The following is a 17575-nucleotide window of genomic DNA, read 5'->3' as shown; positions in this document are numbered from 1 at the left end:
TGAACTTCCTGGGTTTCTAAGGAGGGAGAAGGAGACCTGCTTCCCATCCCTCACCCAACTCTGCCCCTGTGCTCGGGGAGAGCCCTTCTGCCAAGGCTTCTAGAGTCTGGCTGTGCATCTACTCAAAACTTAAGCCATAGGGTGCTGGGGACCCATAGCTACTGTTTGTCTTTGAGTAGATGCCTGCCTTGCCTGCCACCTATCACTTTAGGCAGATTCTGGGTGTTTCTCTGGGACTGGAAAGATGGCCATATTGGTTACTTTCCCCATTGCTGTGGCAAAAAAATACCTGACTAGAGCAATTTACAGAAGAAGAGTTTGGCTTGAGCTCTGAGGATGCGCATGGCAGGGAAGGCAGAGGAGGGCACGGGAAGGCAGCAGGAGGAACTTTGAGGGTGCACCTGTCAGGGAAGGCATGGTGGCAGTGGTAGGAGACGGGGAGGGAAGTGTTGGTGTTCATCTCATTCCCTTGCTATTTAGTCTGTGAACTCTGACTGGAAACAGGGCGTCTGTGTTGAGACGACATCAGTTTCTTCTCACTTTCATCGACGGCTCTTGTCTTATGGCTCTGGCTGGAAAAACTTCAAGGGAGACTTTAGAAACTTGACTATTCAGGGCTCAGTATGAGCCTGCTGTCACAAAAATGTGATGCTGTAGGCCACTCCTCCTCCGGATGACTTAAAACACCCAGCACGCGTTTGCCCCACAGTCCTTTGGGAAGGAGTGTGAGCAGGCTTGCTTTCAGGCTCCTGCTTTGAATGCCCACCTTGAGTTCTCTGATGAGGGACTGTGATCTGGATGTGCAAGCCAACCAGGTATCCTTTCTGTCACAGACTTGCTTTGGTCCAGGGTATCTGTTACTCAAAAGTAATGGAACCAGGATGCTGGCGTTGGGAGTAAGATGGCCAGTCTGACCTGAGTCCTGGTTCTGTTGCACATCAGTGGGGGATACTGGGCAGAGCTATCCCTGGTCAAGCCTGTATGACCTTACCAGGATGATCTCTCAGAGTCAAAACCAAGATGAAGAGGACAAAGGCCTTTGTGGTCCTTAGCCTGGAGGTTGGCACTGAGTGTTTGAAATAGTAGCTGTGCCTTTAAGAGCTCAACAGCAGAGGATGGGCTGGTGCATAGCTGTCATCCCAGCACTTGGAAGGAGGAGGAGGAGGCAGGATGGTCAAGAGTTCAAGGCCAGTCTCTGGTATGTAAGATCCTGCCTCAAAAACAAAACAAAACGAACTTAATAATGAAACGCAGAGGGATGTATAGGTTGCTTTAATTTTCGATTGAACTTCTCAAGCTCATTCTTTATTAATACAGGAAACACCCTGCATTTTGTTTAATGTCACCACTCAAAGGCTCATCAGTGCTGATCGTGTAATGTAGGGTATGTGAATTGCGTGTGGTGTCAGTCATTTCTCTAAACACGTACCTTTATGGCTGGGAGACACAATCACACCCAGTCGTTGGTTCTGGTGTGGTATTGAAGTACACAGGTGTGAAGTTCAGTGGTCAGGGCACTGTCCATGTCAGTCACTGCAAGCATTTGCCTTTCTCTGCATCAAATTCCTCTCTTTCAGTCATTGTGAAATGTCCACTTCACGTTGTCCTTCATCACTGGGGGTAGAACATCATGTCACTGCTCTTTTTTTTGGTGATGTGGGCCATTTCAAGATAAGCGCTGGGCAGTTTCTTCTGGACTTGTGGGCTGAGTTCTGTTGTGGCTGAAAGTGAGTGTCATTGATGACAGGGAAGGACCCCATTCACCTGAGTGTAGGGTTACTGTAGGGGGTCTGGAGTCCACTCTGTCATAGGGCCTCTCTGGTAGGCAGGGCACAGGAAGTTGACTGTGCTTAAGGAAGCTGTGGGACACTGCTCCCGGGTGTGGGGAAGCGCAGTCTGGGAGCAGGACATAGCTGGAGTTGGCTTGGGGGTCCCTAGGCCTGCAAGGAGGTCTGGGCCATCTGGTTCTCAGGCTCTTGGGCTTCCAGGCGCCAGTGGGACGCCACAGAAGAGCTGAGAATGGAGTCAGGGCCCACAGGCTGGATCTAGCCTGGGGCTGAAGAAAAAAGGGGGGAAGTCCAGCAGGGAGTGTTCTTGGCTGGATGATGGCAGGCGCAGGCTTGGTGGTGGAGGTGGCTGGGAGTTCAGGGAGGTCTTCTATGGGAGATTAGATGGTGGCTCTGTAGGCGAAGGCCTCTCTACGGCTTCCCACAGCAGATCCTGATGGAAATAAACAGTCCATGGTTTTAAGACCTTTATTGTCATGGCCAAAAGTGGATGAGTAAAGCCATACCCCACTTCTCAAGGTTGGTCTGAGATTAAATACCTTTTGTAGGGAGGAGTGTCTGGGAAGGAAAGTTCATTGGCTAAGCCTCCAGGCCATTAGGTACCTCATTTTAATGGAGATCTGTCTTGAGCCTACGTGACCTGTGGTCACATCCTCTACCAGTGAAGGAGGTTGGGGCATTGCCCTTACGTGACCACAAATGGCCACAAATCTATGGAGGGTTTCGGGCTAGTGACTGGCCTGGTTTTTCAAGCAAAACACCTACTCTCTCTTTTAGGGTAACCAGGGTTTCAAGCCTTTGCTCAACCGGGAACCAGGGTGCCTTTCACAGTCCCACACATGAGGATGCTCTGTGGCAGACCCACCCAGTGCATAGCCAAGCATCTCTAAAGACACTGTCTTCTGTGAGGTTTTACTGGGGAATAGAAGCCGGAAAGGGCATTGTTTAGAATCCTGTTTCCCTTTCTGTCTTGTAGCTGTCCCGGGTTCTACACGGCTGGTGAGGGAGCTGGCCTGCTGAAGGTCATGATCCAGACTGTTCCTGACCCAGAAGCTCAGATTAAGGTAAGCTCCATTCTGCTGGGAGATAGCTCCTGCTTCCTCTTTAGTGTTACCGTCATGGTGGCCGGCCTTGTATCAACTAACACGGGCTCTAAGCAACAAAAGCAAGGACGGACTCCGGCTTACTGGGAGCTAAGGAAATGGCTTTCACAGTTTTAAATACTAGAAACCGTTTTATGACACACATGAATTGCGTGAAATTTACAAGTCATGGATGTAGATACGGTTTTGAAGTTTATTTATTTATTATGATGATGTGTGTCTGAGTGCAGACTTGTGTTGCCTGCAGTGTTCTTTTGGAGGTTGGAAGATGACCTCATTTATCTGGTACTTGTTGCTGCACACGGTGGTGGAGTCCGTGGTGGAGTTGAGTATTTGCAGCAAGGGTGTCTGGTCCCAAACTGAAAACCTTCACTCTCCGCGCCTTTGTGGGAAAACAGGGGCCTGCTCTATTTTTATTCTACCTGCGTGGGATCATGTAGGAAGAGACTAGAGGTGAATTGCTGGATTTCAGTGTTCTAATGTGAGTTCCTGTCAGCATGCTGATCCTCCAGGAGTGCCCCACACCTGACAGCCATGCTCTTACATTCCCACCTGAGGCTCAGGGGATGAAGGAAGGGAGCAGGGTATGGGGAGCCTCCCGTCCCCTGTCATCCTCAGGTGCAGATTCGTCCTGCCTCACTCGGTAGGGTGATGCAATGACGATTTTAGTACATTCGACACAAATAAAGGCTAGCTACAGAAAAATAATGGTGGTGTGGGCTATCTTATTCCAATAGACTGTCTGCATGTGTACTAGTTTAACATTTTTTTAAAAATTATATTTTTATTCCTGAATAACACTGAGTCAGTTGTCAGCTGACTTTACCAGCTGAGCCATCTCGGTCCCAATAACAGAGGTTTTTTTTTTTTTTTTTCTTCTAAATTTCCACTCAAACTGTTCTTGTTTTGGAGAGGTGATTTGGTGACGTGAAGTCACACTTATGAGGTCACACTTGCTCCGGGCTGTTGTTGCTGCCGGTGAAAGAGAAAGACTCTCACCAAGGACTGATTCCTTACGAACCTGCTCATTTCCCATCAGTTGCAAATCGAATTGTTTCTCCTGGACTTGGGTCGGATGCAGATGCCGTTCCTGACAGCGTGCTAGAGGAACAGGTTTTCTTCTGCATTTTCCCTAAAACCCCAGATTCTGGACTTCTAACTTCACTCATTAGGAGCGCGGCAGACAGCTCTGCTCACTTTACCTCAGATGGTTTTGCATGTGGCACAGTGCAAGCACAAAATGGTGTATCTCCGTGAAGCCTCCTATCTGTCATTCAGCAGGGTGCCCCAAATATAGTCATTTGGGTCCAGGAATAGCCACACGATGCATTCAGACACCAATCTCAGTCAGGTATCAATGATTTGGAACACATTCCATGACTGACTAATCAGGGACACAACAACGGAGGGCAGTCCTCAGAACCAGTTTTTTTTTTTTCTTTTTGTATGGGGAAAAACAAACAAGGGACAGGTGTATTTGCAACATTTGCAACATTTACAACATTTGCAACATGGAAGCGATCTAGACAAAGCAGCACTGTCTGATCTTGAAGCTAGGAGGCTAGGTTTAGGAGCAAGGGGCCTAGGGGGCCTCCAAAGTCTATGAGACTCCAAGTTGTTGTTTTGGTCAGGTAAGGTCATGAGCTACAAAATGAAGGAATATGGCAGAGCTGTTGTCAAGTTTTAATATTTAACCTTGCTGCATGTAAGCAGCATGAAACTGTGACAGAAGACTATAGAAACAACCGAAATGTCTGTCAACCCGGGAAAGGATAAATACGGCATATTGTATAGCAGAGAAGACACTGGAGAAGACATGAAGCAATGCCCTGGGGACTGAGTATCTTACATATGTGTGGCCACAGGCTACCACAGGGGAAAACATAAAGCAATGCCTTGGGTATGAGTGTGTACAAGCTGTAAATATCTACCTTAGACATGTATCTGCACGGACAATTCCTAAACATTGAATTAAAAAAGTCAGCAAGAATATTCCACATTTAAAACTCTAAAAATCCCCTAAAGCAGTTCTCAACCTTCCTAACACTGGGGTCCTTTAATACAGTTCTTCATGTTGTGGTGACGCCAACCATAGTCATTTCATTGCTACATTGTAACTAATTTTGCCACTGTTATGAATCATAATGTAAATATCTGTGTTTCCTGATGATCTTAGGTAATCCTGTGACAGAGGTCACCTCTTTATACACACACACACACACACACACACACACACACACAGAGAGAGAGAGAGAGAGAGAGAGAGAGAGAGAGAAAGAGAGAGAGAGAGAGAGAGAGAGAGAGAGAGAGAGATGCTTGTCCGCCAAGGGCTGACAGTGGCAATATTCCCTTTTAGTCTTGTCTTTTTACAAAATAATAGTTTTGCGAGTTGAGAACTTCGTGTGTTGTACTTTGATGATGTCCTTCCCTGGCATTTCCAGAGCCCCTTCCTTTCCCCCTGACCACTCTCCCTTCCCACACCACACTGTGTTTTCTTTCTCCTCCACTACTTTTCAGCTTTGTGGTTTCTGATGTTGTTATTGTTTGTTTGTTTTCAAGACAGTTTCTCTGTGTAGCCCTGGCTGTCCTGGAACTTGCTCTGTAGACCAGGCTGACTTGAACTCAGAGATCCACCTGCTTCTACCTCCGGAGTGCTAGATCAAAGGCATACACCACCACCTGGGTTTTCCTTTTGGTGTTTCATGAGACAAATATTTTTATTTGTTTATGTTAGTGCTGTGAATTGGAAGGAAAGCAGGCATATTCTATTTTAAGAACCATCAGCTGATGAACATTCACAGACAAACAAGAGCTAGGGAGCACACCAGATCCAGGCTTTTAGCTCTGGGGCTGTGTGGTGTGTGCAGGGCAAAGCAACAAATGTAGCAGCAGTGTTTGCTGCTCTTCCTGCCACAGCCATCCATGGCCTCGGTGATTAGCACAGGAAACCAGCCAGACTTGTGAGAAGAGGTTATGCTTGGAGGTGACTGTCATTCCTGTCCAGTCTTCTTCCCTCCCTGGCAGGAGCTCCTGCCGGTGCCAGGGCTCTGCCTTCTCTGGGTTCTTTGATGTCCTGTTTGTCCTCAGTCCCGTTGGGAAGGAGTAATGTTTACCACCCAGAGATCTGTCTATGTGCCTGACTTATCTAAATCACAGAAAGCTTTTAAAATCTCGATCTGTGCTTTGCCTACGGTAGATTGATTGAATTAAGGACGTCGTTGCAATGAAGAGTACTGAGAGATCTTGTTTTGTTCCGTAACAGAATCCAGCATTCACCCTGCAGCTGCACTCCCCTCCTCCTTTCTAAACATAATTTAGCCATACAACCACTGTGTAGCAGGATAGCGTGTTCTCAAAGGCCCTATGTCTTGGCAAATGTAGACAGAGCTCCGTTCTTGGGCCTCTCAGAGTCAGTTTGTGAAATCCCAGTGCAGGAACCTTTACCTGTAGTAAACAATGTGTGTTGACCAAGGAAAGTGTGCTGGAGACAGGCATGGGTGAGATACATGAGGGAAAGTGACGCTCTTACTGTTTTCTGGGAGCCAGAGGGGCTGTATATCTGTGTGTATTGATCTGTATTCTCTGTCTTACCAGCTACAGCTGCCTCTTATCTGTCTATCTACCATCTATCTCATATCTATCATCATCTATCTGTTGTCCATCTATCATCCATCTATAGTCTATCATCTATGTATCTTGTTTGTCTGTCTCTCTATCATCTACCTTATCAGTCATTGTCTATCTATCGTCACCTATCTCTGTCTGTCTACCTTATCTCTCTTTGTCTGTCTGTTTGTCTATTTATCTATCTACCTACCTACCTCGCCTGTCTATCATCTATTTATCATTTATTTATAATCTATCATCTATATATCTTGTCTGTCTATCATCTGTGTACCTTGTCAGTCCATCATCTATCATGACCTGTCTGTCTACTTTGTCAGTCTGTGTGTGTCAGTCTGTCCATCCGTCCATTCATCCATCCATCCATCTACCTTGTCTATTACCTACTTAGTTTGTCTATCTTCTCTGTCTGTCTGTCTATCTATCTATCATCTATCTACCCTGTCTATAGTCTATCTACCTTGTTTGTCTATTTATCATCTATTTATAATCTATCATCTATTTACCTTGTCTATCTACCTTGTCAGTATATTGTTTGCTGTCTGTCTATCATCACCTAGCTCTGTCTGTCTACCTTGTCTCTCTGTCTGTCTATCATCTATCTACCTTGTCAGTCTATCATCTGTGCCTTATACCGGAGAGACCCATTTTTTGCGATTTTGGACCCACGTCAGCACATCTTCATCTTGATTGTTCTGTGGGTGTGGTGGGCACACGAGTGAGGCTATGCATCCCCTCTACAGGGTTGCCTAGAGTGTGTGCACTGCTCTGAAGATCTTCTACTCTGTAGGGCACATGGGACCTCGTTACTAGGCAGACAGGGATTTAAAAAATGGTAAAGCTGAATGAGCTCAAACCCTCTGATTCTCAGATTGAGAATGGCAGGAGTGGAGTCATCCCACCCCCACCCCCACCCCCACCCCCACCCCCACCCCCGCCTGCCTCTACCTGCCCTGGAACACGTAACCATGACATCCCATTGAGGGCCATGGGTATGGAGTCACAGTAGCACAAACACCTGGAGTTATTTTCCATGCTAAGGAGTTGTCTAGATAGCCCTGAGCCTTCAACCAATGAGCTTCCCTTACTGGGTATGCCTTCCACAAAAGGATCCACCCTGAATAAAGTATACACATTCACATCCGCCACCAAATAAACCAGTATGAACAAGCAAGGATGGCCTTGCAGCTGCTTCATTGAGGATCACTGTGGGAAAGGCCTTTGTCTTAAAGAGCCATACCTAAGACTCCGGTGGAAGGCTTTCCCCCTCAAACCCCTCAGGTACACTCAACCCTTGCTCTCAATGAGACCGGATTCAGCTTGTCCCAGGCTCTACCTCCCCTCTCCTTTCCTAACGGCTGACAACCACTTGCCACTTTCCCAGCTCCATAGTTTTGAAGTTTCCAGAGCATCATGTCCAGGTATCTGCATGCTGCTACAGCCCCGAGCTGGCTGCTCACCACAGTGTCGTAGAGCGTCCTAGATGGCCATATGTGACATCTTCATTCATTCAAGGGATGTGGCTAACTCCAGATACACAGGGCTGCAGATGTGAGACGCTAACATGGTCCTTCCTTCAACGAAGTAGAGGCGAACCCTCTAAGTGCTGGTGCGGATTAGTCAGTGTGGAAGCTGGTAGCAGTCCTTACAGTCATCTCTAGTTACATGTGCTCTACTGCGAGGCGGCTGGCAGCCTGCTTGGCTTGGTACTGTGACCATCACTACGAGTGCGGAAATAATGTGTACTGTGGCTTTATGAGCCAGCCATAGAGATCTTCTTGGTCCACGGAAATCTCACAAGAGCACCATCATTTGCCTGTTCCCTTGCCACCCCACAGGTCACTGTATGGACCACAGCTGTCCTAGGAACTCTGTGCAATGCAGCTTCCTCCTGTCTGCCCACTTCAGTTACCAACATGCCTTTGCATAGCTTGATGATGCCTCTGAACACGTTGTGAAAGACCCCCAAACTTGGGGAGACTCTCGCTCTAGTCACGGGTTGGGGTACCCCCAGGAAACACGAGTAGCCGGTCTTGATGTAATCAGCAAGAGGCAGTTTTATTTACGAGATCTCGGGCTGACACGTATCCCACACAGGAGATTGAGTCAAGCCCCGAACCTCTCTAGGCAGGAGCTTATATAGGGAAAGCCAGGGGTTTCGTGTGGATCCACACAATTGGCTAATACAAAGGGTGTACAGTTACTTTTGGCACGGAGTTACATCAACAAAGCATACGTGTAATCTAGCACCTCAGCAATGTGGGCAGGGCACCTCATCTCACTGCAGCAGGGAGTGAAGGAAGGGGAGGGGGTGGCTCCAGATGGCCAGTGTCCTTGGGAGCTGATAGTCGGGCCGGTGAGCCCTATCTCAAATTCTCTCAGGCATGTCTGGACTTTGTTCATGACTAACTTTTAGAAATTTTAACCCTTCAGTTGAGTCTCGGACCTCTTTCGAAATGTAGTGAATGCTCCCCCTTTCCTCCCAGACTGTGCACAGTTACCAACGCTTTGATGTGTTCACAGACTAACTGTGAGCCGTGCACCAGGCTGCCCTGGGGGACTGGCACCCCGCTGAGGAGCCTCTGTGGTAAAGGAAAGCCCAAAACAAATTCTCATTCCTACCCAGCTCTAGACCAAAACAAAACTGAACAAAGGAAACCAGTGAGGACCCCTTTAGATGTCCCCCTGAGTGATGGCTATGCTTGAAGAGAGATTATCCAGGGCACACTCGGATTTCTGTTCAGCAGGGAGGACAGGTCGGCAGGCTGCAGTCTGGTCTTGCAGAACAAGGCTGCTCAGCGGAACGTTTGTTAAGAAGCAGGCCACCGTTCAGTAGCTACCTGGTGCTGCTGGGCTGCACTCGCTCCGTGAGCTTTGTGAGCGTGCACATTATTTCGTCTCTGGATACGGCTGATGAACCCTCTGAGGTTTCTGTGGGTAAGAAGCACCAGTATGCACCCCCACCCCACCCCAAGCCAGAGGATTTACAAGCATAAAATTGCACATATGTCTCCGTGGATTTTGCCTCTTCGGTTCTGGTGTCCAGATGTTGAAGTTTGTCCCAAAGCAGCAGGGACCGTAAAAAGCAGGGAAAGTTCCTTTATACACGGATAGCCAAATTCCAAGGCCGAATGAAAATTCTGGTGGAGTTTTGCCTAATCGAGAGTGTCCGTTTTTCTGAGAGTGTTTTAAGAAGTAAACAGATTGAAGAAAGCTTGGCTATTAGTTCTTTAGTGATCCTCTGCAGATTGTTCTGGGGAGTGCTGTTTACTCTTTTAAACATGAACGTTATACTGCTGCCTCATTTCTGTTATCAACACCTCCAAATAACCAACAACACCCACTTATAGGCTTTCTCATTAGTATTGTGAACTGTTAACGATGATGATGATGATGATGACGACGACGATGATGATGATGATGATGATGATGATTGTTAAGCTGAGTTTGAGACCGAAGACCAGTGTGGCTTTTGTCATGTAAGGCTCAGGAAATTTGTTTTAAAATGAAGGTTTAAAACACATTGTGTATGTGTGTGTGTGTGTGTGTGTGTGCATGCGCGCGCGCGCATGTGTGAGAGTGTGTGTGTGTTGTGTGTGTGTGTGTATTTTGTGTGTGTTGTGTGTTGTGTGTGTGTGTGTGTGTGTGTGTGTGTGTGTGTGTGTGTCATAGCAACACAGTCAAGAGTCAAAAAGTCTTTCCTGACTCTGACAGGAGAGGTCCCAGCAGGGCTCTGTGTCTACGCTTCGTTCCTGTGGGAGGTGATGATGATAAAAGTCTTACATCTTTTATCACATGCACAGAACTGGCCCAGAGTCTGCAGGGAAGATCAAGAGTGGTGTGGTTTGCTCCTGAACCCCCACCCCACCATCTCCATCTCATCTGGCCTGAGAGAGAGGTTGTGCTGCAAGAATTATATACAAAATGCTTATTATATACAAAAAGAATTATAAAAATTATCAAAAATTATATATAATATATATAGATTGAGTATATATTTAAATTTAAAATAAAAATAAAGAAAAATAAAGAATGAAAAAATATATATAATGATAAAAATATTATATACAAAATTACATAAAAATACAAAAAGTCTTGGATAGAATGCCTTCTACCCAAGATGCTGTGTTTCAGAAGGACAGCATCTTAGACCATTTTAGATTTCAGATTACTTTTGGATTTGGAATATACAGACACTCACACTGAGCTATCTGGGGATAGGACTCAAGTCTAAACACGGAATTCATCTTTTTACTTCATTTACACATATACTATGAAGAAAACCTTATGTGATGTTCTTCCTACATTTGAGGTCTGACAGTTAACTACCCTGGAGTCAGGTGAAGGATTTCCCACTATTATGTAGATTTGTAATGCTGTGTGTACACTCAAACCTCTCTGACTTTGGAGCATTCTAGATTTTAGGCTTTTGGATTAGTGAATACTTAGCGTATGTTATCAATGAACGAAGATAACTAGGAAGTAAGAGAAGGGGCATGTGCATGCATGTGTACATGCATATTGAGGTGTGAGGTACCTTTTTCAGGCTTCTGCCACCTTATTTTTTGAGACAGAGCCTTCAACTACAGCTTGGAGACTCTCTGAACGAGCCAGACCAGTTACCTCCAGGAATCGCCCTCCTCAGCTTCCTATCACTAGGGTTCCATGGATGCTGGGAATTCGAGCCTTGTTCATGCGTGGGTGGCAGTTACTGTGTTGACTGAGCCATCTCCACAGACCCGAGAAGATAGTTTTTAATCTGAGTGGTTTGGACAGAGCGCTGTGTCGTTCTTGCTCCTCAGTCTCCCGTGGGACTGGGATATTCCAGAATCAAGGCTTCATTTCTCAGACGTGAGATTTGAAGAAGCAAAACCAGGAAGCCGTATGTTACATAAAACATACCCCGTGAAGAAACATGGTCCCAGGTATGAAGAAAAATGACATTACTTTCTTTCAACACTGTTACTTTTTGACTATTACAAAAACTTGTGTGCTTCAGGGAGCCTTTTAATTCATAGGACACTATATTGATCGATTGAACGCATTCCTACTTTGCTCTGTGTCCCCGTCATTGCTCTTGTGACAATCAGTCGTACTTAGATTTCACTTGAAGCTGGACACTGGTATATACACCTAATTATTTGGTTAAACCATGACATTGACAGCACATTAATTAGCTGCCCGCTGGCAGAGCATTTCAAGTCACATGCTGGTGTTGGGTCGCTTGCAGCTGGATAGCCCTCAACACCAATGCCACCACAGTCAAAACTGGAATGTTTAATGAACTGATAACTTAAATCTTTTGTTTATAGGGTTTGACCCACTGAATAAAGTTTTTTTTATTCAACTTTCTACCATTTGCCTCCAGCGTTATTTAAGGTAACTTGGTTAAGCCTGTCATTGGTTAGCTGCACCTCAAGCCTGCGCACCTAAATCATGGTGGTCACCATGTGGACCTTTACTCCTGAACACTGAAGTCCAGCATTCAGTCTCTGGGCAGATGCAGCTGTGTGCCTCATACTGTGCATGCCCCTGTGGGCTTCATGATTCCAGTGGAGTGGGACCTGAAGGGAGGGGTCTGTCCTCCACTCCATATTCCTAGAGAGTAGGATGATCTCTGCTCATCGTGGGCCACAGGGAGGCATCCATGCGCTGCCAGCCCCCTGCCCCAACCTTCTGCTTCCAAGAGAGTTTGAGAATTCGAAAAAAATGGAAGTAGAATCCTCCCATGGGCACGTCGTTCTGGTCCTGCACCTTCTGCACCACATCTTTCCAACTTGGATCTTTGAGGTTTTAAGAAACGGGCAGTTTCTTCAGTGTCTGGTGACCACATGCTCCTGTGTAGGAAACCAGCCATCTTCACAGGATAGCAGCTGCTTCTCTGCCCCTGGATGCACAGGAGCCTGACTCTCCATCCCTTGTGGTTCTCATCACCCATCTCTCTCCCTGTTGGTGTTTCATATGCTCACGGCCATGATGGGCACGACTGCATTTCCTCTAAGTGAGTCTTGGTGTGTTGGATTATTCATCGAGATAATCGTGACATAAGCATGATTAGCAAACAATCATAAACAACCAAGATGGCCCTCTTCATTGTTTGCTGTCCTTGCACCTCCATAGCTGCTCAGTAAATTCAGTCATTTCTCTTTGTGTGTGTGTGTGTGTGTGTGTGTGTTGCTTAAAACTATATTCCCGGGACTGGAGAGAGGGCTCAGCAGTTAAGAGGACTTGCTGCTTTTATGAAGGACCTGGGATCATTTCCTGGCACCCACGTCATCGGGCTGGCTCATAGCTGCCATCTCTGGAGCACCCAATACCTTTATCTGACTTCTGTGAGTCACACACACACACACACACACACACACACACACAGAGATAAACACAAACAAGTATAACAATATACATACACAGATGTACACACGTAGAAACACAAACACACAGAGATACAGACACACAGCCACACACAAATACACACATACACAAACACATATATACATACAGACATACAGACAGACAGACACACAAATATATACATATACAAACATGTACATATATACATACACATATATATACATACACTCATACATATACAAACTGACAGACATACACACAAACACACACACATACAGAGAGACACACATACAAACACATACAAACACAATACATACATATATATAGACACACACACAAAAACACACATATACATAATACATGCATAGATACATATAGACACACACATACAGGCAGATAGACATACAAATACATATACACATGCATACATATATGCAGACACATATACACACAAATACACATATATACAAACATACATACATACACACATACATACAGACACACACATACATGCACACAGATAGACACATACACACACATACAGACAGACACACATACACAGACACAGACATACAGACAGATACACACATACATACAGCAGACACACACACATACACACACACATACAGACACACACACACAGGCAAGTTCAGACATATGAATCAAAATTTAAAAAGGAATTCCTGTGAAAGAGTGACTGCAGGTTTGTAGCGGTATGGTAGCCATGGTAACCACCACCCCACTCTGTGCTGGTGCTGTTTACCACTCCTGATGTAAGCTTACAGAAAGTGATGGGAAGCTGTTCTCTATTTGTAGCAAACCCTCCATAACCTCTGGCCCTGGACTAGAAGGTTTCACCTGGCCTTGTAAAGTAAAATGCCCTATAGGACTGTAGTAGAAGAAATTGGAGTTCACCCTGTTTTGAAAAATGAAACTCAAACCTGCTGTCCATATGACATCATGTCTTCAGTCTCATTTTTTTTAATTAGTGCTGGGACACATGTGTGGAATGAGTTTCCACAGTAAGTGAGACTCAGAATATGCACATAAACCCCTTTCTTGTGATCACTGAATCTCTCCTCCCCTGCTTAGAGGAAACCGACCCCAGCGGCAGCTCAGGTCCATCCACCCCAGAGCTTTTCTGGTCATTTACAACTGTTAATGCAGGAACCATTCAGAAGCCCAGGACCGGGTTGGTGGCTCATTGGTGAAGTGGCTGTCCTGAAGGTCTAAGGACCTGAGGTTAGATCCCCATCACCCTGTGAGTGTGGAAAACTGCAGATGGTACTACATGTTGGTAACTTGGTTTTGGGGGAGCTGGAGGAAGACACAAAAGAATCCCTGGCCATCAGTCTAGCTGATTCATCAGCTCTGAGTTCAGTGAGTGACTTTTCCTCCTTGTGGCTCAGAAACCGGTTTCTTGGGCTTCTTGCTCCCACCAATCTTTCTCCCTTGGATGAAGTGACGGCCACCAGGTACAGACCCCCAAATCTGGGAGTGGCAACCTCAGAGGTATATTGAGAAGCCAGGAATGCAGACAGCACTGACTGATGGCAGGTTATGGCTATCGGTAGTGGCTCCTGGATGACAGTGCATTCTTCCTCCCATGAGCTGCTGTGAGGCACAACTTTCCTACCCAGCTTCCAGAAGACATCCCTGTGGATGAAGGCTGGCATCATGCAGCCATAGAAGACACGGTGGCTCCTGAAGGGTGGCATTGTGCAGCAAACAACAGCCCTCATTGGTGGCAGCAGAATCGAGTGCAGTGACTTACTTAGTGTAAGGAACCCTGCATCTAATATGGCTCCTACCCCTCCCCCCTCTCCCCTCCCCTCCCTGGCTGTGTCCCTCCCACCCAGCACCTGTCTGCTTCCTGCTGTGCTCTCAGGAAAAGTAGCTAGGAGTTTGTGCATACACAGAGGCAGTCCTTTTTACATCACTGTTGCTACTTTTCCTTTCCATGTATTTTTTAAATGGAGAATAGATACATGGTTGCAAACAAGCATCTATTCTAAAATTATGGTCTGCCACGACATTGTCCTGCAGCATACCTACAAAAGTGCAGAGTATACAAAACAATCCTGAAGTCAGTCTCTCTCTCTCTCTCTCTCTCTCTCTCTCTCTCTCTCTCTCTCCCCCTTCCTCTCCGCCTCTCCCTCTCCCTCCCTCATCTCTCATTTTATCTTCTTAATATCAAGCCATATAAAAGTACACCAGACATCTAGATAGGAAAGCCTACACTGTGATATCGCTGAGTAGGTGATTTTGGTCGTAGACCATTGCAGAGCAGGTAAACTCCAAGCTTGGAGAGGTTCCTGGCGGTCCACAGCCATAGTTCGTTCCTGGCAGGATACTCAGGATGGGGTCTTGATTCCACAGCTCTCTTAACTGTGAAGAGCTTTAGGTGATGCTTAGCTCACTGCTTCAGGGCCCTGGCTGCAGGAGCCATGGAAGGCATTAAAGAATTCAATATCCAGATGTCTCAGCCCCGGGCATTTAACCAGCCTTAGAATGGGTTAGGACTGTCTTATCTTTTAAATGCCACCAGGAGACTCATGTGCTGCCTGGAGCTGGTGTACCTTTGTTCATATCCTTCTCTTAAACATGGTTCCAGACTCATGTAGCTTCTAAAATTTATTTAATTAAAAAAATTTTAAACCTTAATTAAATCCATTGAGTCATGATGGGGGGGGAGTCTGAGGTGTCTTGCTGGAAGGAGGAAGAGGAGGTGGGTGGGGTGAGGAGGAGGAAGCATCGAGCAAGGGGAATCATGAGGTCTAAAACTAAGAGAATTCATTAATAGATATATGAAATTGTCAATTTTTTAAAAATCATGTTGTGATGGAGTCTGTTGGTTTAAGGAGCATCACATCTAGAATAAATTTGAAACTTGAAGGTAAGTGCAAGCTTTACATAGGAGGTCACAATGAAAACATCAAACACTGCTGCAGATCTCTTGGTTCTTGGTATCTCATGGCTCAAAGCCGCTTTATTGGAATGAAATAAGGTTTTAACTTTAAGGTTAAACCATGAGTGGTGTGTGTGTGTGTGTGTGTGTGTGTGTGTGTGTGTGTGTGCGCGTGCGTGTTTGTGCACACGCGCATGCCCTTACGCTCGAGTGTGTGCACATGTGCATGTGACTTGTGTTGGGAATGTGTGTTTGAGTAAGTATATGAGTGTGTGTGTTTGTGTTGTGAAATTTTGCAGTGATTCAATTCCCAAGAGGTTTGTGGATTTTTGCGTTTGCTCCTTTGTAATGAGGCCTTGAAAACTAGGTGGAAACCAAGAGGGGGCAAAGGTTGAATTTGATTTTACTTTTTCTGTTTTGTCAAAGAATACTGTAGTCTATGTCACCATTGAGATTTCAGCTCCGAACAATTACCTACATTTTAAGGGGGTGGTAGCCATTTTCCTGCTTTGTGTCTATGGATTTTTCTATCTTGAAACATGTGCTATGCAGTATTTTGTGCATATTGGGTAGTTTGTTGCATTTAATTAGACCATAAATACTAAAAAAATAAAATAAAATAAATCATCTGTTGTCAACAACAAGGGGTCCTCCCAGTTTTGGTTATTCTAATCAGGTTTCTGGAGTTGGAATATTGTTCTATTGAGTGCAATTGTGTAGCAGTTTCTTCTGAGATTGAAACATTCCACCCTGCAGGGAACTCATTCAGCAGCAAAGTAAACAGCTCAAAATAGATAAACAACTCAAAATAGCTTCAGGAAGACCCTGAAACTGACCAGATTCGTTAGGCCGGTCCCTGCCAGGGGAGGCAGTAAAGGTGAGCGAGATTCCTGTTGGTTGGAAGGAAGACTAGGAGGAAGAGAACCGCTGTGAAGCAAAGAAGACTCGGACCAGCCTGGTGCCTGAAGAGGCCACAGAGGCACCTGGAAAGAACACCCTCCAACCTGTTGAGCTGCCTGCCGACTGTGCAGTGTGCTCCATGATGGGGTGGGCTTTGGTGATGCAGCTATCTTAAGAGTTATTTCTGCTCCTGTAAGTAAGGCCAGTAACACTCATTGGTTCATCAAATTGGACGTTTATGGTATCTGCACTTTGGTCTGTCATGGGTTCTCTATCTGGGGTGAGTAGATGTGTGTGTGTGTGATGTGTGTGTGTGTGATGTGTGTGTGTGTGATGTGTGTGTGTGTGATGTGTGTGTGTGTGTGTGTGTGTGTGTGTGTGTGTGTGTGTGTGATATCTTCCCAGGAACACAGAGCATTAATGAACTAAGAAAACTGTGATTCCTATGGTAGATATATGCGGTCAGATATTTTTGCCCATGCAAGTAAAATCAATTTCTACAAAACAGAGCAAAATACAACAAAAGCACCTGAGAGCCAGGACACAGCACACAGGACACAGGACACAGGACACAGGACACAGGACACAGCACACAGGACACAGCACACAGGACACAGGACACAGGACACACTGGCACAGAACCCTAAATGTAATAAACACTGCCTGAGCTGCCCTTGAATGTGGGAGATGGTGGTTCACCTTGGCTTTCTTTCTTTCTTTTTTATCATGTCTGTTCTGCATTCTTTTTTGTTTAAAGATTTATTTATTTATTTTATGTACAGGAGTACACTGTCCTTGTCTTCAGACACACCAGAAGAGGGCACCTGATCCCATTACAGATGGTTGTGAGCCACCATGTAGTTGCTGGGAATTGAACTCAGGATCTGGAAGAGCAGTCAGTG

At 45.8% G+C, this 17575-nt stretch overlaps 1 protein-coding gene across 8 annotated transcripts in view; it reads left to right on the top strand.

The window, feature by feature from the left end:
• The window catches only part of Erg (ETS transcription factor ERG), a 222192-nt gene that overhangs the window by 59107 nt on the left and 145510 nt on the right, over positions 1-17575 (top strand). For all 8 annotated transcript variants that reach the window (XM_087575357.1, XM_087575354.1, XM_087575353.1 and 5 more), the window contains 1 exon segment: positions 2764-2851. In XM_087575357.1, coding sequence (XP_087431483.1) covers positions 2813-2851 — 39 coding nt within the window. In that variant the 5' untranslated portion in view covers positions 2764-2812.

The sequence above is a fragment of the Rattus norvegicus genome, chromosome 11 (genome assembly GCF_021556685.1).
Source record: "Rattus norvegicus strain SHRSP/BbbUtx chromosome 11, alternate assembly SHRSP_T2T, whole genome shotgun sequence".
Lineage (NCBI taxonomy): Eukaryota > Metazoa > Chordata > Mammalia > Rodentia > Muridae > Rattus > Rattus norvegicus.
Note: the sequence above shows the minus strand (reverse complement) of the source record. Positions and strands in the feature narration are given on the sequence as shown.